This window comes from Triticum aestivum, chromosome 2B (assembly GCF_018294505.1).
Source record: "Triticum aestivum cultivar Chinese Spring chromosome 2B, IWGSC CS RefSeq v2.1, whole genome shotgun sequence".
Taxonomy (NCBI): domain Eukaryota; kingdom Viridiplantae; phylum Streptophyta; class Magnoliopsida; order Poales; family Poaceae; genus Triticum; species Triticum aestivum.
This window is the reverse complement of record NC_057798.1, coordinates 406,128,197-406,149,644: the sequence shown is the minus strand read 5'-3', so window position 1 is coordinate 406,149,644 and position 21,448 is coordinate 406,128,197. Positions and strand designations below refer to the sequence as shown.

The 21,448-nt window shown below is 49.7% G+C and overlaps 1 protein-coding gene across 2 annotated transcripts in view; it reads right to left on the bottom strand.

Annotated features, from left to right (window-relative positions):
* LOC123045178 (uncharacterized) overlaps positions 1-21,448 on the bottom strand; it is a 28,281-nt gene that overhangs the window by 342 nt on the left and 6,491 nt on the right. Inside the window, exons 11-26 of one of the 2 annotated variants that reach the window (XR_006421114.1) lie at positions 20,102-20,186; positions 19,825-20,028; positions 19,570-19,661; positions 19,445-19,487; positions 18,263-18,420; positions 6,446-6,556; positions 5,946-6,014; positions 5,699-5,842; positions 5,527-5,601; positions 5,270-5,446; positions 5,093-5,178; positions 4,075-4,129; positions 1,980-2,105; positions 1,782-1,895; positions 286-350; positions 24-123 (exon numbers count right to left, since the gene is read on the bottom strand). Coding sequence is in view for 1 of the 2 variants with exons in the window: in XM_044468128.1 (XP_044324063.1) it covers positions 58-123; positions 286-405; positions 1,782-1,895; positions 1,980-2,105; positions 4,075-4,129; positions 5,093-5,178; positions 5,270-5,446; positions 5,527-5,601; positions 5,699-5,842; positions 5,946-6,014; positions 6,446-6,556; positions 18,263-18,420; positions 19,445-19,487; positions 19,570-19,661; positions 19,825-20,028; positions 20,102-20,186 (1,725 nt within the window). In the remaining variant the exon portion in view is untranslated. Of the gene's footprint in view, positions 1-23; positions 124-285; positions 406-1,781; positions 1,896-1,979; positions 2,106-4,074; positions 4,130-5,092; positions 5,179-5,269; positions 5,447-5,526; positions 5,602-5,698; positions 5,843-5,945; positions 6,015-6,445; positions 6,557-18,262; positions 18,421-19,444; positions 19,488-19,569; positions 19,662-19,824; positions 20,029-20,101; positions 20,187-21,448 lie in introns of both variants that reach the window. The other variant, XM_044468128.1, reaches the window with a different exon arrangement.

Genomic DNA, 21,448 nt, shown 5'->3' with positions numbered 1-21,448 from the left:
ACTCTCAAAGCAGCACTACATACTGGCGTGGTTTGCTTGAGTCAATTTTGTGACTTGTTAATGACGTCTTTTCTGGTATAGTGAATACCCAACAAGAGCGGACAGTAGTATAGTCCATAAAACCTGCAGAAGAACAAATATTAGTTAAATATAGATTATCTATTCAATTATTCAAATACGCTTATAATGTAAATTGAATTAAACATCCGTTTCGAAAAAAAATTGAATTAAACTGATGTCAACAAAGTTAATGGATCTAAAAGCTAACAGATGCATAACAATCACCATATTTATTGTATTCCATCTCTCAAGCCTCTTTATTCTGGATTGCAGATCATCAAGCACACCATCTGTTGAAGAATTTTCTCTTATAGGTGAAGATAAATCAGAATTGAAGCTCCCTCCCTGCATTAGAGGGTATTTTAATATATAAGAATAGAAAGAGCTGAGCATAAATTGAGAAAAAGAACAGCAGCCACAAAACCTGATTACTTTGATATTAAATCGTCATTTGATTTTAAATCCAATTTACAACTAATCTACTATGTACAGTATTAATTATTTCAAGTCTGATGAAATTGTTCATAATACCAGCTGATCAGCCAAACCAACACTTTCTTTGGGGGAATTCCAGGAGCTACATGATCTATGATTAGGGGCGGCGTTCAAGCGCGATTTTCCCAAGCCGTTCAAACCGACAAAATAGAACTAAATCACACATGCATCTGAAAATACTCCCTCCGTCCCAAAATAAGTGTCTCAACTTTGTACTAGCTCTAGTACAAATTTGTACTAAGCTCAAGACACTTATTTTGGGACGGATGGAGTACAAAATTACTACTCATGCTTCAACAACGGTTTAGCCAACCCACTGGGAACAGTGATGAACACCTCTATTAAAACCATTATAATTCTTGATTATAAAAGCATTATCAGGGTGATGCAGTGAACTGTTAATTTGATGACGTTCAGGAAGTGGCAGAGCAAGGAATTCTTGGGACCCGAGCAAAGTCCAACACATATGCAGAAAATAAAAACATCCTGAGGAATTTGATGTTCAAGAGGGCAAACGTGATGCTGCCATGCTGGTAAATTCAAGCAGAAACTGCAGGCTACCAGATACTGGAACAAATTCGCCACCAGTATCCAGAGAAAGGGCCATCTTACAATGTCCTTTCTCTATTATGATCCAAATTACCACAAAAAATACCTACGCTCCCACAGAAGACAGTTCAAGTACCAAGCTTTTCTACAATAGAGTATGAAACGGGCAAACAAGATTTGTTGCAATGCAATCTGCTCCACTGCTGGCCTGCACCCTGTTGGCATTCAAGCCTACCAATGGGGGTGGACAATTGGGGGTTTGGCAATTGGGGAGTTAGGTATTTCTCTTTTCTTCTTGTCCGTTTTCAGACAAAAGTAACTGGCAGATATGATGCTACATAGATTTAAACCACGAAGTGCAAGTGCTAAGCAATCTAACTGTCAGCCATAAGGTAAAGGTCAGCTCACAATCATATCTTCATATCTCCTGTGCCAACAAGTTTAACCAGAATTTATATTCATTAGTCTACAAGTCATTCTCATGTGACTTGAAAACAGAAGTTAACAAATCATCCATGGAACACTAATAATGTAATATTGGAGATTAAAGATACAAGTAGGTACTGATGCTTTGGTTTACCTTGAAAAATAGCTATCAAGACAGGTTCCTCAAAAAGATGCAACAGGAATATAATGTACAAATAAGATGCAAAGTGTTGTCTTCCAAGTTAACATACTTGTGACTGGATGAACTCAACTAGTTCCTGTAGCCTAGCAGCTTGTTGGTTATGAATACCAGCAGTAACATTATCATCCACTGGTAAACTCTCCAGAATAATTTGAAGATAGCTCTGCAAAGCACCAATAAAACCATGAAAAATACACGCAGAATGTACATATACGATTAAGATGAACTAGCTAAAGATTTTTAAGACCTTTGTTGTGTAAGAACCATCTAGGCTGAGAGAAGAGGCAGCAGAGGAAACTATCTCCTTATTTGTTCCTTTAATTTGAATATATGGGTTTGTCACGCCTTGTAAATGGTCAACTTCTATAAGAATCTTCATTTGAATAAGATAATGTGTTAGTAGATAGCTCTTGCAGAGCCAATGATGATTAAGGCAGAAAGAATGAATCTATTGTCACAGGCATTGTTGATAAAAATCGAAGAAATCAAAATTGGTGTGGAGAAAAAGGTAAATGGTAACACAATGCAAATCAGTCCTAAATCAGGTAAATGTGAGGAACGAGCTAAATCATACTCCCTCCGTTCCAAAATAGATGACCCAACTTTGTACTAACTTTAGTACAAAGTTGGGTCATCTATTTTGAAACGGAGGGAGTACTTTTCTTCCAAATTGTATGCGATTGGAATTGTCATGTTCAGAAAAGCACTGTCACAGGGAGTGCCAGCATGGTATATGACCTTAAATATGAATCAGTATAACTACCAGTTCAGAAAAGCACTGTCACATCGTTCTTTCATCGACAATCCACGTAGCGGCGCCAAAAGAACAGGATCCACAGCATCCTTGTCGGCGAGGACGTGATCACCGACCCCTCGGAGATGGCTGCCGCGGCCTATGCTCACTTCAACGCGCCCCTGGGCTCGGAAGCGCGCCAAGACTGCACCCTCGACCTCTCGGAGCTCATCACCCCCACCAGCCTGGAGGACCTGGACGCCCCCTTTGACGCTGAGGAGATCTGGCAGGCGGTTAAACGGCTCCCCGCGCGCAAAGCCCCTGGCCCCGACAGCTTCACGGCCAAATTCTTACGCGCATGCTGGCCCATCGTCCGGCAGGATTTCGTCGACGTCTTCAGCCAGCTCTACGCGTTGCAAGGCCGCGGCTTCAGCTGCCTTAACCAGGCGCTGCTCACCCTGCTCCCCAAGCGCGCGGACGCCCACGCCCTCGGTGACTTCAGGCCCATAAGCCACATCCACTTGGTCGCCAAGATTTTCGCCAAAGTACTGTCGCTGCGTCTTGCGCCCAAGCTCAACTCCCTCGTCAGCACGAGCCAGAATGCCTTCATCCCAGGACGCAGCCTACACAACAATTTCATTCTCGTGCGCCAGTCTGCCCGTCTGCTACATCAGCTTGGCGCCCCACGCGTACTTCTGAAGCTGGACCTGGCACGCACCTTCGACTCGGTCAGGTGGCCATTCCTGTTCGATGCCCTTCGCCGAGACGGCTTTGGCACCAGGTTCCTACATTGGCTGGCCATCTTATTCTCCTCGGCAAGCACCAGGGTGCTCGTCGACAGAGAACCAGGCCCAGTAATTTGGCATAGATGTGGATATGAGGATACATAGCTTTATGGGGACATTTTTAGTTTAATGGGAACCAGGCCCAGAAATTTATACTCCAATTCTTAGTTTAATATGAGGATACATAGCTTTATGGGGACATTTTTAGCAAGTGGGATGTTCCGACTGAGAACACTGCAGTTACATCTGTGAGAAATCTTTTTCAGGTCACAATACTAAACTACCACATTAAAAAAATACCCTATTCAGCATATTTCAAATCGTGTGTAAGTGTTAACTCAATGCTAAAAATGTGTTCAATGTGTCTGTCCTTAACTATAGACCACTTAACTATACATCAACGGCTCAAACATGGTGATTATTGCACCACAGGTTGCCCGTTGACGAACAGCACTAGCCGTTCATTAGAAATGCACACCTTTTGAGTTATAAGAAAACTCCTAGGTATACAATGTTATAATATGAGAGATGCATTCCAAAAGGCTGTTGGCTCTGCAGTGACATCGCGTGAGAAATATGTTGTAGAAAGCCCCAGGGTTCAGAATGTCAATGTGGACATCTTTCTGCCAACTTGCTAATGGCGTTCTAGGCAAATACGTCTTCAATGTGCTACAATTGCTATCCCCTTTGGTCCTTAACCACAACTCAGCAATAGTCATAAGCTTATAGAAGAACCATCAACCAGAGATCATGGGGCATGCATATTCCAGTAAATTTCTTTCCAAGAAAGGAAAATGAGTATAACTCTGAAGGAAAATAATAACCTTTCCATCTTGGTAAATCACGGCAGAAGCTTCAATGTATGCAACAGCTTGGTAGCTACAAAGTGGGAAGCAAAATAATAAATCATACTACTTCACTTCCCAAAAAGCTGAAAATAATTTCGCATGCAGATAGTAAGCTTTTGGTGTATCAACTGAGAATTTAACTGCCTAGAATCACACATTTTCGTGAGTGATCACACAGCAGAAGTTTTAGATTTCTAGATATATTGCCACAACATTCTTTTACCAACTAATATCTCCTAAAATTTCCAGCAACCATATGCAACAAATCAGTTCCCGACTGATCAACTACTGAACTGTTATGAACGGAGTCTGTTGTATTGCACAGCACAAAGGAACAAAGATGTAGTCAATGCCACAATGACTCATGACTATTACCTACTCCCTCTGTCCCATAATATAAGAGCGTTTTTGACACTAGACGTTTTTTACACTAGTCTAGAAAAAAAAAACATAATACTACTAACATCCCTCCTCAAAAAACAACACTAACTATTGCAGATCTACAAACTACCAAGCCGGCGGCATAAGGACCACTGGACGGATCATCCTCATGTTGGATACTGGAGCATATTTCAAGAAGATAGGAAAATGCACTTGGTTACAAAATTAATGAAGATAAAATTGTACAGTGGGTCCCTAAACTACACATAGATCTCGATGCATCAGAAGTCACAACTCAGGCCACTTTTGAACAATGTTCTGCTTTTGTTATTTGCATGCATTTAGCTATATGTTTGAATGATGTGGTTGAAGGGTCTAGTGATGGCAAGTCGATGTGGAATTTTAGAGGGAAGAGGTCATATTGTCGTTATATGATATAGCATCTTATTACTAATCCATCTGTAACATTAGTTATATTAGAAATGATCCCACTGGCCCATTAGACAAGCATAGGAACTTTCCAAGACAATCTGCTCAAGTATCACATGGACTTCACGAATTTCTTATGAAAGTATGACAGGTGAAGGAAAATGCCATAGAACACATAACGTACCCAAGCTTAAGCAGTCCCGCCACAGTACTGGCACTAATATCAAAATCAACCTTTGGCTGGATAATAAAATTCCCTTCCCTTATAGGCTGGATAAATAGAAGAGATGAGATGGTAACATGCCATTGAGCTGAGTCAATAAAACAGAACGAAAAATGGAAATGTGGAAGGTACACAAACCTCTCGTATTAACACTGCAAATCTTCCTTCACATATTCTGACCCTAATACACTCACCTTCTGTCAGCTGTCCATTTGATGGTATGCCGGGAAGTCTTAAGTACACATCAGTAAAATTCTGGACAGAGCTGCAGACCTTACTAGCATCAAGCACTTTTAGTATGTCTTGGTAGGATACCTATTTTTAAAATAAATAGAAGGGAAAAAACTCAAACCAATGGAAACATGAAGAGTGACAAATAGAGCTGCATAACTTACCTGTTTTGTGCTTTTTAATACAAAAGGCGAGCTTTCAGGAGAAAGCACAGGATCAAAATCATTTTGAATCTTAAGCTGCAAAGTACATAAAGAAGAAATATTTCATGAGTCCAGACCACCTTCACATATGGCATAAATCAAATAAGTTAACACTCATGTCTCTTGTACCAACATGAGCATCGACAAGATGTGGTTCTATGTATTGCTGAAACAGCGGAAACACAGTGGTCATAATTTCATTCTGGGAAATAGAAAAGCCAGCACGATTCTTGTCTCTCTGTATTCTTGCAATAAGATGAGAATGAACTCCCCCAACCTAGTACAGGGAATATAGTTAATCTCCAGACATAAATATAATGAAGTAGCAGATAATGCGACTAGGCCAACAATTCTTCAATATTTAAAACACGGAGTCTTACAACTGCAATCCACAAATCCAGTGATTTCCTTATGGCAGGATGCAAAGTATAGACACCTTCAAAGATTACCTGGTAGTCGAAAAATGCAAGGCAAGAAACAATTTAGGCTAAGCTGTATATGTGTAAAAATCTAAGGGCATGAACAAACAATGTTGGGCTGGAAATCTGAAACATAGCACTACAGTGATTTTTTATCATCTAATGTGATTTTTATCTGTGGCAAAGCATTGGGATCTTAACAAGTACTCCCTCCGTTCCAAAATAGATGACCTAACTTTGTACTAACTCTGTACTGAAGTTAGTACAAAGTTGGGTCATCTATTTTGGAACGGAGGGAGTACCAAGCTACAGAGACAGTTATTAAGAAATAAGAACTGGAAAAATTGCTCCCTGCTGAACTCATTATTCACCAAGGCAGCAAGGCGCTCCCTGCTGAGCAAAATGAACCATAACAAAAGGTACTCAAATGAACTACACAAGTGTTAGATGAGTTAGTTTACCACTCCACATTCCTCGGACACTTGGAACTCCTTGAATCCATTTCTTTTGAACTTCTCAAAGTCAAAGCAAGGGACTTTTGCTTTATGAGTATTTCTAATCTCCTTAATATTCTGCAGTGCAAAGAAAGGATTCATTAACGGGCAGGAAGGGAGAACATACTACATACTTACTCAAACCATGTGTACAAAGAATCTAAACTGCATAAGTGAAAAACAAAATGCCGAAACGGCCGCAAACAGAATGATGTGATCCTTGATACATATGTTGACTAAAAGAACATTATTTTCTCCCTTTTGCTACAAACACCGCCAAAACAATGAAGTTCATTGTATTTGTACGAAGGAGCCTGACAATAGGCACAAAAATCTGATGAAGATCACATAGCAATGGCCCAATTTGAAACGAAAGGGGCCAGAACCCAGACATCTGAGTGAAGAAGATACAAAGAGGGGAGTAGAAACATTGTGCCTGGAAAGGCAGGGGAGTTGTGCCTGCTCACCAAGTTTGTAGGTCGTAGCCAGACACAAGACGTGATCCACACAGGTGACCAAAACGTTTGTGCCAGTGAGCAAAGCTTCACATGGTGGTGGTATCAAAAGCAGTGACAGTGTGCAAGGAAGAAGCAATGGTATGCGATGTACCGGAAGCGAAAGAATGTGAAGTCAGCCAATGATGTAGTGTTATCACGGATCTCAACAGCAGCAACCACCAACCACTACCAACTAGTGCTGCTGTTTGACAGAAGAAAGCAGGAGCTGCCAAACCAAGATCAGAAAGATGGTTGATAGAGATAAGCTGCATAGCAAGCTCAGGAATATGGGAAACATCACAGGTAGAAAAATGAGGCAAAAGAATTCTGGCAGGTGCAGGCATCGATTGCACGATCACATGTCTGAAAAGACAAGTAAATAGCTAGAAGATCATTATGACCCAGAGAAGTGTCTCATGCCTGTCGGCGTCCTGGGAACCGGGGTACCCAGACTTGCCTGCCTGCGGCCCACGGCGTGGCTCCATCGACGGCCTGGCACGGCCCATCTTCAACATCGGCAAGACAAGACCCTCGCGAGGGGCCAAGCCTCGCGAGGCGGACGACGCCAAGACCTCCAGAGGGAGCGGCCTCCCTGGGCTGGCTCATGAGGAGCGGAGTTTCCTATGCAAGCGCCCATCTCAGGAGGTCCAGATGACGTAAGCCGTGACGACTACGGCCAGGCGGGCTCCAGCGGGTGCAGAGCAGCAGGTTTCCTCTTTGGTGCAAAGGAGGCAAGCGCGGGTGCTTTGTCCCGAGGAATCAGCCAAAGGTTTCCATTCCCATGCTACAAGACCAAGACCGTCAGGACGGCAGGACGGAGGTCATCGCCGAGCCCACCATGGCGTCAGCCTTGCAGGCGAAGACCACCTTACCTTTCGTCAGGATAAGATGTAACTTCTTGTCCCCTTTCAAATTGGCCGCTGTGGTATCCCTTCCCGCCTTCGTTCCGGTGGAAGAGGACCAAGGCCACTATAAATATAGGTTAGCCACCACCAAGGAGGGGGATCGGATCCAATCGAGTCCACTCCTCCATTAGCCACTCGCACACAAGAACAGACCTCCTGAGGTTATTCTTCCTCTGTAGTAGTTGTACTAGTTCATCCTCAGCCCACCGCGAGGCTAATCCACCACAAAGCAGGAGTAGGGTCTTACACCGCAAGGTGGCCCGAACCTGGGTAAACTGCCGTGTCTCTTTCCTTTCCCGTTCATCGAGCTAGGCTGTGAGAACAACGAGCTGGTAGGCTGGGGAGATTGAGTTCTTCGCACACGCCCCTGAGTTCGAACCTTTCTTGGGTCTGCGGAGCCGTGAATCCGACATTTGGCGGGCCAGGTAGGGGGCGTGTCGAAGGATTGCCTTCTCGTCGGCTGCGCTCCGTCCTCACCACCTAGCTTCCATGGCCTACGCCGCTCCACTCGCCGCCCCGCCGGGCGCGCTCGGAGACGCTCCGGGCCTCCGAGCCCTCTCCTCCGCCCTGCGACGGGTGCGGTGGCCTCCGAAGTTCAGGCCGAACTTGCCGCCGCGATACGATAGCGTGGCGGACCCCGCGGAGTTCCTCCAGGCGTACTTGGAGGCCGTTTGGGCGGCCGGCGGCGACGACAAGGCCGCGGCCAATTGGCTCCCTACGGCTCTCAGGGGAGCACCACGCGCCTGGCTCCTCGACCTGCCAGAATCCTCGGTGGACTCTTGGGAAGAGCTGCACAACCAGCTCATCGCGCGCTTCGCGCCGCCGGCGCCCCACGCCGTCGCGGCCATCCTTGGCGGGTCGCAGGCCCCGGCCTCAAACCGCCATGACAAGCAGTTCTTCCGCCAGGTGGGAGCCGCCCGATCGCCACCGGGCTGGGTGGCGCCCGAGGCCGACCTCACCTTCGACTCCAGGGATCATCCCGAGGTCACAGTTGGCGCCGGCGCACTTCCTATGCTTTGCACCCCTACCATCTGCAACGTGGCAGTCACCAGGACCCTAATCGACGGCGGCGCCGGCCTCAACGTCCTCTCCGTGGAGGCGTTCGGCCTGCTCCATGTACCTCATGGCCGGCTCCTCCCTACCAAGCCCTTCTCCGGGGCCGTTGACGGCTCCATCCATCCCCTGGGGCAGATCCGCCTCCCCGTCACCTTCGGTACGCGCAGCAACTACCGCACCGAGCTCATCGACTTCGACGTCGCCCACATTGGGCTCCCGTATAACGCCATCCTCGGGTACCCGGCTCTCGCCAAGTTCATGGCGGCGACTCACCCTGGCTACAACATCATGAAGATGTCGGGGAGCGGCGGAGTCCTCGCCGTAGCAAGAGACACCAAGGACGCACTCGCGACCCTCAAGCTCGCCTTCAAGGCCGCGACGGCTGCGCAGCCAGGCGCGGAGGACGCTCCGGGGGGCTCGGGGGCTGCGCCAACCAAGAAGAAGCAACTATTCTCTCAAGATCGGGCCGAGACAAAGTGTGTGCCGGTTAACAAAGACGAGGAATCAGGCCCTACCTTCACCATAGGCGCTAGCCTCGCCCCGGACTAGGAAGAAGCATTGGTCGGCTTCCTGCGCGCGAACAAAGACATGTTTGCGTGGGAGGCCAAGGACCTGGTCGATGTTCCGCGCGGAGTAATCGAGCACCACCTAATGGTGTGCCCCAACGCGCGCCCTGTAAAGCAGAAAGCGCGGCGACAAGCTCCGGAGAAGCAATCCTTCATCATCCAGGAGACCCGCAAGCTGCAAGAGGCCGGCGTCATTCGGGAGGTACGGCATCCGGAGTGGCTGGCAAACCCGGTCATCGTCCCCAAGAAGGGTGGGAAGGAGCGCATGTGCGTCGATTTTACAAGCCTCAACAAGGCTTGTCCGCAAGACCCTTTTCCCCTCCCGCGCATCGATCAGATTGTCGACTCCACTGCCGAATGCGATCTGCTGTGCTTCCTGGATGCCTTCTCAGGCTATCATCAAATCAAGATGGCGGTACAAGATATTGAGAAGACGGCGTTCCTAACCCCGTGCGGGGTGTACTGCTACACTTGCATGTCGTTCGGGCTGCACAATGCCGGAGCAACCTTCCAGCGGTTGATGCGCATCGCTCTGGATCAGCAGCTCAGGAGGAACGCCGAAGCATATGTCGACGACATAGTGGTCAAGTCTAAGGAAGCGAGAACCCTTGTCGAGGACCTGGAGGAGACATTTGCAAGCCTGCGCAAGGTAAACATGCGACTCAACCCGGAAAAATGTGTGTTTGGCGTCCCGTCTGGCAAGCTGCTGGGTTTCCTGGTGTCGCACAGAGGGATCGAGGCCAACCCGGAGAAGATCAAGGCCATAGAAAGGATGAGTCCGCCGCAGACCCTCAAGGAGATGCAGAAGCTGGCGGGATGCGTGACCTCGCTGGGACGTTTCATCGCCAAGCTGGGCGAGCGCGCCCTCCCTTTCTTCAAGCTAATGAAAAAAAAGGGCTCGTTCGAGTGGACTCCGGAGGCCGAAGCAGCCTTCCAAGACCTCAAGAGGTACCTCACCAGCCCGTCGGTGATGGTAGCACCACGCCCCCTCGAACCTCTGGTGCTTTTACCTGGCCGCCACGCCTCACTCTGCAAGCCCCGCGCTTGTGGCGGTCCGGGAATAGCGTCAGCACAGCGCCCCGCACCCGACCGAGACGCCGCAGCCTCAGGACGGCGCTCCGGAAGCCTCGGCCACCCCTCCAGTCAGCGGGACTCCTGACGGTGGCACCCCTGAGGTCATGGTTGCCCCATCAGACGACAAAGCCCCTAAGGTCCCCCAGTCTCAGGAAGCATAGGACCCCACCAACATCAACTCCCTCGTCGAGCACCCCGTGTACTTCGTCAGCACAGTGCTACGCGACGCGTGGGCGCGCTAACCCATGTCGCAGAAGCTCCTGCTCGCTCTCCTTGTCGCCTCCAGGAAGCTGCGCCACTACTTCCAAGGCCGCCCCATCAAGGTTGTCTCTGCCTACCCCTTGGAGAGGGTGCTCCGAAGTCCTAACGCCGCGGGAAGGGTCGCCGAGTGGAACATTGAGCTGCAGGCGTTCCAGCTGGAGTTCAGCACCACCAAGATCATCAAGGGTGCGGCCCTCGCCGACTTTGTGGCGGAGTGGACCGACGCCCCTGACCGAGAAGAGGGCGAGGACCGTTCTCTCGCGCCCAGAGATGAAGCACCGGATGGTTAGGTCATGTACTTCGATGGCGCGTTCGCACGCCAGGGCGCGGGGGCTGGAGCCGTGCTCATCTCGTCCACCAATGACAAGCTCTACTACACCGTACAACTCTGCTTTCAGCACGGTGAGAAGGTCTCCAACAACATCGTGGAGTACGAGGGCCTGATCGTTGGACACAAGGTTGCGGCAGCTCTGGGAGTCAGGCGCCTCACCATCAGGGGCGACTCCCAGCACCTCGTCAACTTCTCCAACAAGGCATACAAGCCGAAGGACGAGCACATGGAGGCATACCTTGAGGAGGTACGCAAAATTGAGAAACGATTCTTGGGCTTGGAATTGCAGCACGTGTCGCGAGGCACGAACAAGGAGGCGGACGACATCGCCAGGAGGGCGTCCCGGCGTCAACCTCAGGAGCCTGGCGTCTTTGAGGAGCGGCTCTTCAAGCCGTCGACAGCTCCCCCCGCTGCGGGACCAGCACCACCTCAGGAGGAGCTCCCACCGGCTCCCCCCTCGGGCGCCCCAACTTGCGGCCCAACCTCAGGAGCCCGCTGCTCCTTGCGCTCGAGCCTCGGGAGGGGTGCTGGACCGAGGAGTTCAAAGGCGTACCTGCTCCTGGGCACCTTGCCGGAGGAGGAGGAAGACGCGGAGCGTGTGGCCCGCCAGGCCACTGCGTACTGCATCCAGGACGGTGAGCTCTATCGAAGGCGTCCGAACGATGTTTCTTTACGATGCATCTCCAGGGAGCAGGGATGCGAGCTGCTGGCCGACATACATGGCGGGAACTGCAGGCATCACTCCTCATCGCGCACCCTCGTGTGCAAGGCGTTCCGCAGCGGATTCTACTGGCCCAGGGCGCTCAATGATGTCACTGAGTTGGTAAGATCCTATGAGGCCTGCCAATTCCATGCCAAGCAGATCCACCAGCTCGCTCAAGGCCTCCAGACCATCCCACTCTCGTGGCCGTTCGCGGTCTGGGGGTTGGACATCCTGGGCCCGTTCCCTCGAGCGCCCGGGGGCTACCGCTACCTTTACGTAGCCATCGACAAGTTCACCAAGTGGGCGGAAGTGGAGGCCGTCTGCACCATCCCAGCCGGCTCAGCCGTCAAGTTCGTCAAGGGCATCGTGAGCCGTTTCAGGGTTCCTAACCACATCATCACCGACAATGGCTCTTAGTTCACGAGCAACCTTTTCAAAACATATTGTCCTAACCTTGGAATGCAGATATGCTACGCTTCGGTGGCACACCCACGGAGCAATGGCCAGGTTGAGCGCGCCAACGCAGAGGTCCTGAGGGGCCTCAAGGCGAGGACCTTCAAGAAGAAGCTCCAGGCATGCGGCAGGGGCTGGCTCGATGAGCTCCAGTCCGTGTTGTGGTCCATCCGCCCCACCGCGCCAAGCCCACGGGCGAGACCCCGTTCTTCCTCGTCTACGCACCCGAGGCGGTCCTCCCTCACGAGGTCAGGCATCGCTCCGCGCGGGTCTTGGCGTTCGACGAGGCACGCCAGGACGCCTCGCGGGGAATGGACCTCGTGCTAGGGGAGGAATGACGTCGCCAAGCCTCGCTCCGTGCGGCGAGGTACCAGCAGACGCTGCGGCGGTATCACTGCCGTAGCGTCCGCTCCAGGACGCTCGAGGTGGGTGACCTCGTCCTGAGGCGGGTGCTCTCCAGGGAGGGGCTTCATAAGCTCTCACCCATGTGGGAGGGCCTGTTCAGGATCGCCCGTGTCTCCAAGCCTGGCGCCGTGCGCCTGGAGACGCAGGATGGGGTCCCCATCCAGAACGCCTGGAACATCCAGTACCTCCGGAAGTTCTACCCATGACCAAGGCCCAGTGCCTATGAAGATCTCCGCTCGTGACACTCTCACGTAATAATGAGTTGGGGTTGTACACGCTCCGGAGTCTCCTGAGTGCCGCCCCGGGGCCTCACGGGGGCTCCCACCCAAGTCCTAGTGGAGGCCCCATGCTCCGCGCTGGTGGGAAGACAAGAAGACTAGTATAGGTGCCGGACGCGGCTGTTATTTTGCTTGCTTTCTGTAGCTGGTTTCTTACTTCTTGAATGAAATTTGGAGCTTTCGTGTCTCTCTCTCTCGAGGGTTTGGAAATCTCTTCTTCTTGCACCATTTTTGCTCTCCCAGGTCAAGCCTTAGGAGTGGTAGTTGCCTGTCGCTCTTCCTGCGCGCGGGGGCTGGGCAGGTGTGTGCGCTCGGGCCTCCCCGCAAGCACCTCGCCAAAAGCCTGCCCTGGCCTTTTTGCATCTTCGTCCTCGCGTGACGCTCTCAAACGAGCTCACGGGCACGACACCTCTGGAGGGCTCCTAATCCTACAATTGCAGGGTGCCTATAGGGGCTCAGCGACTCCTGAGCCCCCTTCGTGACAAGGCGCGCACTCGTCGCGCGAGCGGAGCACAAGCCCCGGACAGGCGCGCCCCCGCGGCAGGGAAATGCACACAAGAATGCCAAGCTAAGTTGTTCTAACCCTACTCAGCAATGACGCAAGTATCGCAATGCAACATGAAAACGATAATATAATGGCGTGAGCGCCGCGGTTCATTACATAACCCCAGCAGGGCCTTCCATCTTTTTCAGTACAGGAGGAGGAAAGAAGCAAAAGCAAGCCGCGCGGCTATAGCGACTCTCGGCGCCCGGCTCCAGCAGCGCCCGGACTCTCGGACTCAGCAAGTCCCCTTCCCGCTTCACCGAGGCGCGGTGGCAACGCGACGCGCTTCCTTCCCCAGTCCGAGCTCGGCGGCGTGGCGGTTCGTCGTAGTCGCCGTCGCTGGTGCTCACCCCGAAGGAGGAGCCGCCGCTGCTGGAGGTAGCACGGCCGTCGCCAAGGGCAAGCTCACCCTCGCCGTCGTCGCGGCCGTCGCCAAGGGCAGGCTCATCGTCACCGCTGCCATCCTCCGGGCAGCACCCCGCACGCCGGCCGTCCTCCCCAAACACCCTCACATAGAGGGTCGCGAGGCCGTCGTACTTGAAATGGAGGGTGCACCTCCCGCTCAGGCCCCGCGCGCGGGCGAACGTCTGCCACCCACGGTTCAGGAACACGTTGCCCACGGCGGTGACCTCGACCCCCACCCATGAGGCTTTGCTGCAGCAGCCGCCGGCCTGCAGCCAGAGGCCGTCAAGCCCCGCGGCCGGCAGCGCGCCCGCGAAGAAACACGGGAGTGGGAACCAGATGCCCGCGGGCCTCTCCGACCACACGACGAACTCCGGGAACGCATCGGCTGAGTGGGAGCGTGGACGTGGTGGCCGAGCGACCGTCGGACGCCTTCCCCCGTCACAAGAGCCGCCCCGTCCTCGGCTGCCTGAGGCAACGCCGGCTTTCGAAGAGGTGCACGCACGCCCACGAGGGGCCACTGCCGGGGTCGCGGCGTACTTGTGGGGGCGTCCGCGGCCTCTCTTGGCCGGCCGCGAGCCTGGCCCCTCCTTGGGGGCCTTCCCCTTCTCCGCAGCGGAGAACCTCCTCACCGACGCCATGGACTTCGACAAGGTGGCAGAACAAGGAAGGAGGAGCAAGCAGCGAGAAGACGGAGATGAGCAGGGGGCTCCCCCCCCCCCCCATTTATAACCAGAGGGAGGCCAACCGCCGGACTCCCACGATCCCCAGTAATGATGATCTTTTTGCATGCAGCAGGTTGTTGTCAAGTCGAACGGTTGTCGAGGCTGCGTGGGGAAGCGGAGACGCCCGCGTCCCATCAAGCGCCACGCGTCGATTCGGTCCGCGGGCGATTGGGGCCCGCGGAGCTTAGCCCTTGTCGTTTGGCTTCGCTCTGAAGCCAAGTCCGAGCGCGCCTTGGGCCCGGGGGCTACTGTCAGCGTCCTGGGAACCGGGGTACCCAGACTTGCCTGCCTGCGGCCCACAGCGTGGCTCCATCAACGGCCTGGCACGGCCCATCTTCAGCATCGGCAAGACAAGACCCTCGCGAGGGGCCAAGCCTTGCGAGGCGAACGACGCCAAGACCTCCAGAGGGAGCGGCCTCCCTAGGCTGGCTCCTGAGGAGCGGAGTTTCCTATGCAAGCACCCATCTGAGGAGGTCCGGATGACGTAAGCCATGACAACCACGGCCAGGCGGGCTCCAGCGGGCGCAGAGCAGCAGGTTTCCTCTTTGGTACAAAGGAGGCAAGCGCAGGCGCCGAGTCCAGAGGAATCAGCCAAAGGTTTCCATTCCCATGCTACAAGACCAAGACCGCCAGGACGAGGTCATCGCCGAGCCCACCATGTCGTCACGGCCAGAAGCTTTGCAGGCGAAGACCACCTTTCGTCAGGATAAGATGTACTTCTTGTCCCCTTTCAAATTGGCCGTTGTGGTATCCCTTCCCGCCTTCGTTCCGGTGGAAGAGGACCAAGGCCACTATAAATATAGGTTAGCCACCACCAAGGAGGGCGATCGGATCGAATCCACTCCTCCCTTAGCCACTCGCACACAAGAACAGACCTCCTGAGGTTGTTCTTCCTCTGTACTAGTTCATCCTCGGCCTACCGCGAGGCTAATCCACCACAAAGCAGGAGTAGGGTCTTACACCGCAAGGTGGCCCGAACCTGGGTAAACTGCCGTGTCTCTTTCCTTTCCCGTTCATCGAGCTAGGCTGTGAGAGCAACGAGCTGGTAGGTTGGGGAGATTGAGTTCTTCGCACACGCCCCTGAGTTCGAACCTTTCTTGGGTCTGCGGAGCCCTGAATCCGACAATGCCATCCAGGAGGAGGCACCATGATCCAAAATACAGTAAGTCTTATGACTCGATGAGGCCAAGTGAGCAAAGATGGTGGAGCAAGTACTGAAGCGGGAGACAATACACATTACCTAATACCGTCGGTAGTGTTACAGCAAGAGCCATTGAGGTAGTTGACAACAGTTGCCAAGTATGACCTGTAGAGAGGCAATGGCGGCATTCCTCGAGCAGGTGAAGCCATGGCAACCCTCAAATGGACCCACAACAACAACGCCAGCATCACCTAAACCAGACCAACTGGTGGCCAAGTGCTGCCCAAGGCAGGAGAAGAGCCGAGACGGAGCTGACGTTAGAGTAGCCCCAGCGGCAGTGGCGTGACTTGGAGGACCGAGTGGCCAATTGGTATTACCAGCACAATGTAGAGGAAGACATCTTATCTTGATTGATATACAGGGGTGGGAAAAATAACCATTAAACCGAAACCAAGTTTGCTGTTGATTCGGTTTTCGGTTTTGCATTTATGATGAAGCAAATTTATTTCACTTAATTTGGTTTTTGGGTCTTGAAAACGAACTTCGCTGATCCAACCAACATAGCTCCAACAGCTTTACTGCCGAACCTACTAAAAGGCTACTACTTGGCAGCCCAATGGCCATCAATCAGCATTTTGCTAGCCTAAGCACATCGCCCTCCTAAAGTCGTATGCCCATCAGTCTGAGACACTCATCGTGCCGCCACCAAGCTTCTGAGTCCTGACATACCCCAAAGTCCCACACCTTAGCAACACCGATCCACTCTAGTTGCCGGTGGCCACGCTCCAGCTGGCGGTGGCATCCCCCCCTTGTTCCCCATGCAGCCACACTAGTCACAAAGTCACCCAGTGTTGCACCTTGGTGGGTAAATGGGCATGGTAGTGCCGTCGGGAGCATCACAGATAACATCAACAAGGATGAAGGCGGTTACTCCACGGAGGCATGGTCTTGGACGTGATATTATTCGCAACCTTAGTGGCAAGGACGGCTGATCTGATATTGTTCGGTTGACCAGTAAACTGAACCAACAAACCAAAAAAAGGATCGGCCTTTCTGTTTTCGGAGTCTCTGATTTTGGCAGCTATTTCTGTTGGAATTTGCTGAAAATATATTAGAATAGACCAAATTAACCTGACTAAATTTCAGTTTAAACCGAATGGTGAATGCCCACCACTGGGTGGATGCCCCATGGTGGCAGCACGAACAAGTTCCAAGGGAGCGGCGACCAGATTTGATATCACAACTACGGCAGCCTGTGTAAAGGCAGCATAGGCTATATTAGGGGCAACAGGCTGAGATGATTCCAAGGGAGCGACCACTTGAACCACCAGTTGAGGCAGTCAGACCTGTGTTTGGGGCAGCAGTCATGGTGCGGCTGGGCACGAGCTCTGTTCAGTTTTGTAGGCAACAAATCTGGTAAATCCGCTGATTACGACAAATTAACGGAATCCCAGCTCTTCAACTAAGTTTGCATGGCCGGAAATTTGGAAGCATGTTAAGAAATTTAAGATTAAGCAATCGTATATCTTCTGGCACAGGAACTCTAAATTCATTTGACAATACACAAAAAGTGGTGTTTTTGACAAAATTGACTCTTGTGGAAATATCGGTAAAAAGTGACCGTAGTCCAAAACTTTTAACCAAATCCAACCCACTTGCTCAGCACCAACCATTCCGATGATGGTCTTGGCTAGGTCAGCACTATACATCTTGCCATTGAGAAAAACTTGACTTTTTTGTGACCCAAAAGTCGTTTTGTAGGCCAGAGGCACTGTCACCATTCACACTGGAGCTGGGCAGGTAGTGAGCAAATCATGCAAAACAAATGCATGGTGAATTAAAAAAGAATACTGACTCAAGGCAGGAGTGCAGCTCCCGAGCAGAAACAATCGTGCGGGGCAAAGCATGGCGAATAAAGAAGGTAATGCTAACTCAGGGTAGCAGAATCGGGAGCCACGTTTCAGCAGGTACATAAAAATATGTAAAGCTGCTGCCTGCATGGTAGTACTAGTACTAGGGGGACAGGAACAAGTCAACAATAGTCACAGCCTACAAGTTGGGTCATCTATTTTGGAACGGAGGGAGTAGTAGGAAATGTCTTTTTGTGTTGCTCACTTGCTTTGCTCTGCATGATTGCTCTCACTACCTGTTCAGCGCCAAAGAGAAAGGCGCTGAGCACTCAAAGCTTAGCTCCGGCAACCGTGACGCTGACATGCGTATCATCGTTTGGCTCGCAAAAAATGCTAGTTTTTTCTCAGGACCGAGAAGCATGGTGCTGACCTAGCGAAGTTGAGAGCCAGGGTGGCTGGCGCTGAGCAAAAGAGTCAGATTTCGTTAAAGTGTTAGACTAGGGTCATTTTTGGCTGGAACTTCCAATAGAGGGTCAATTTTGTCAATTCGCACCCCAAAAATCTGTGGATTTAATTAATGAAAATGGCATCACCTTAGTCAGCAAAGCAATATCCAATGAGCTATACTCATCATATTTATAGTCCCTCACTTGCTCAGGCTTGTAATAGCTTTCCAAGCTTATAACTTCACAACCAATTATATTGGCCATCTTCTGAGCTAAACTTGTTTTTCCTGATCCACTAGGACCACCTACAAATAAGGGCAGGTAAATATTGGCAACTTAAACACCTAGAGAAGAAACTTTCAATGAGAGGGAGAGAAACATAGATCTTTGCTATATAGTTCTACTCCCTCCGTCCCATAATAAGAGCGTTTTTTACACTAGTGTAGTGTCAAAAACCCTCTTATATTATGGGACGGAGGGAGTAATAAACTAGTCATAAACCGGTGCAGTCCCACAGGCTAAAATAAAGAGTAACTTTCTTTAAGGCTATTATTTTCAATTACACTAAACTAAGATTATTATTAATTTGCATTTGTTTTCCACCTTGATTGATTTGGTTATTACCAAAAAAATACATATTGAATTTATTTTGACTGGTACGATTTACAAATTGTGTGATGTGAATTCTGACCTTCTAGCTGTTATCTAATTCCTTTTAACTTATCTTTTGACAGGTATAGTAGTTAGATTTAGTAAATAGAAAGGCTGCCTCTGTTTAGCAGACAGTTTTTCCAGTACACATCTATGTTTATTCGATTACCAGAAAGGTACAAGCAGCCAGTACTGGTATTAAAACACAAGCAAGAAGAGACACTTGAACACCAGTTATTCCTAAAAGAAAAACTGTACAGGCATGGACTGTAATGCGCCAGGAATCCAGCACAGTGGACATGACTTGTAAGCAAATGGCATAACTATCACATGTTTTTTTCTTAAAAACTATAAGTAGAATTTCCCGTATTGCGGCAGTCATGCAGTACAGTACGTGTAAAAGATATCGATTCAATTAGGATTAGGTGAAACTTGGGAGCAACTTAGGTTTCAAAAACACTTGAGTGATGGTGACACCATAAAGTGAACACGGAAATGTGAAATTGCTACCAAGAATATCTGAGGCAAAGGGCTTAACATTTTGAGTTGTGCCAGCAAAGTGGTATGGGTCTTAAGTACTTGTCAACAATCCTAAAGGAGATACTTGGCCTATAAATTTTACTTAAAATACTACATCAGTCCGCTAGATAAGGTAAGGCCAAAAGGGACATCCATTACCAATCCCAACAATGACAGGAAATCCTTTGGTCTCCAACACTGCCTGAAAGACAACGATTAATGGAACATTCTTAGATCTGCGTATGCATAAACTACTGCCCGAAAAAATATGTGTGGTACCTTACCTGAATTGCTTGAACTGATAGAAGAAGACCCCTATCTAAGTCATAAGAATCTGGCAGGGGTGCTAGCTGGATGTTACCTCTTGAAGAAGAATCTGACATCGCGTTAGAGATAATCATGAGATATTGTACAGAGGAAAACCCTGGAGTTGGTACTCCAACGAGAAGAAACGGAAAAACGGGCTTCTCCTTTTTCATATAGATAACGTGTGGAAAAATGCATCACAGATTTCTGGTCTGAAGTGAAAAGTTGAAAACCTGGAATAAACTGCCATTTTCCCAGAGAAGGTTCTTGGTCAAACTTTTTGGGTGGAGACCTAGTCCATGGTTGCACAAAGTCATCAAGATTTGCAACTCTATCGGTAAGAACACGAATTGGTTTAGGCACAGCAATTTTCTTTTCTTGACTGTCAGTCAGTAGTGTGCTGGAGACTGGTGGGGGTGTATTAACTCGTGGAACTCCTAAAAACAAACAAGATACATATTAGCAGACAGCTTTGACTGGAAACACAAAATAGTTAAACAAGACTTCTACCTTTGCTCTCCAGGATCATTTCCAGGTAGGACTTTGTTATCCACGGACCCTTTATGCCTAGATTAGAAGCTTCTGCTGCAACAATCTAAATTATGCAAGTAAGTAACATTTTCCAAATGCATCTAAAGTTCAATAATAACGAACATCAAAAGACACCTAAAGGTTCTAACATGTACTCCCTCCGTTCCTAAATATTTGTCTTTTAGAGGTTTCAAATGAACTACCACATACGGATGTATATAGACATATTTTAGACGGCAGATTCACTCATTTTGCTCCGTATGTAGTCACTTGTTGAAATCTCTAGAAAGACAAATATTTAGAAACGAGGGAGTAGGAGGAAAGAAATTCGAATAATTTAGAATTCAAAAGCACCCCTCCTTCACTTTAAAAGCAATAATAAAGCAACTTGAAGGAAATTTGAATAATTTAGAATTAAAAAGCACCCTTCCTTCATTTGAAAAGCAATAATAAAGCACTGTTAAAGCGCTAATCTTATCAATTGAGAACATAATTAGAAAGACACCTAAAGGTTCTAACATGTAGGACTTGAAGGAAATTCGAATAATTAAGAATTCAAAAGCACCCTTCCTTCACTAGAAAAGCAATAATAAAGCACTGTTAAAGCACTAAGCTTATCAATTGAGAACATAATTAGAAATTACAGCCATCTACAAGTTCAAAACAGCCTTATAGCTCAACTAGAAAGGGGGGAATCGTAGAACTTCAGCTCCATGGACAATTACAGTTTCGTGACTTTACATGTATCACCCTGTTGTAAACGGTTTGATGTACAAATACCTTGTACATGTAACCTAGGCCTCATGGTAGTACAAGTTGCTATTCCTTCTAACATGGTAACGAGAGCCAATTAAGGCCTCGGCCTCTCAGATCATTTTTTTAGCCGCTCTCACGATCGATCTCTTCTCTGGGCAGCGTGACACCATCTACTACCACCAACAGACCGTCGCCTCCTCTGCCTTGCACATTTCTGGAGGACTCGCTTAGCATTCCTAGCTCTTGCTGATGCATGACACATTCCCGTCGCTAGGATCACCACTCATCCTTGACTCTACTGCTGCTGCCGCCATCCAGCCATCCATGGCGATTCAAATTCGCAGGAAGGGATTCTTAATACGAACCCTGCCCTAATACGACTGCTAAACATACAAGTGACATATTCAACTTGGTCTAGGATCACTCCGGACGTATAGCTGGACTCGGGATGGGTGCACCTTAGCTGAACTCAATTCGGCTTGCACTGGAGGAAAATCGGGCGGTGTCGTAATAGCTTCCCCTGAACGAATCCACCGCATCATTGATGATGCAGGAGGATGTAGTATACAA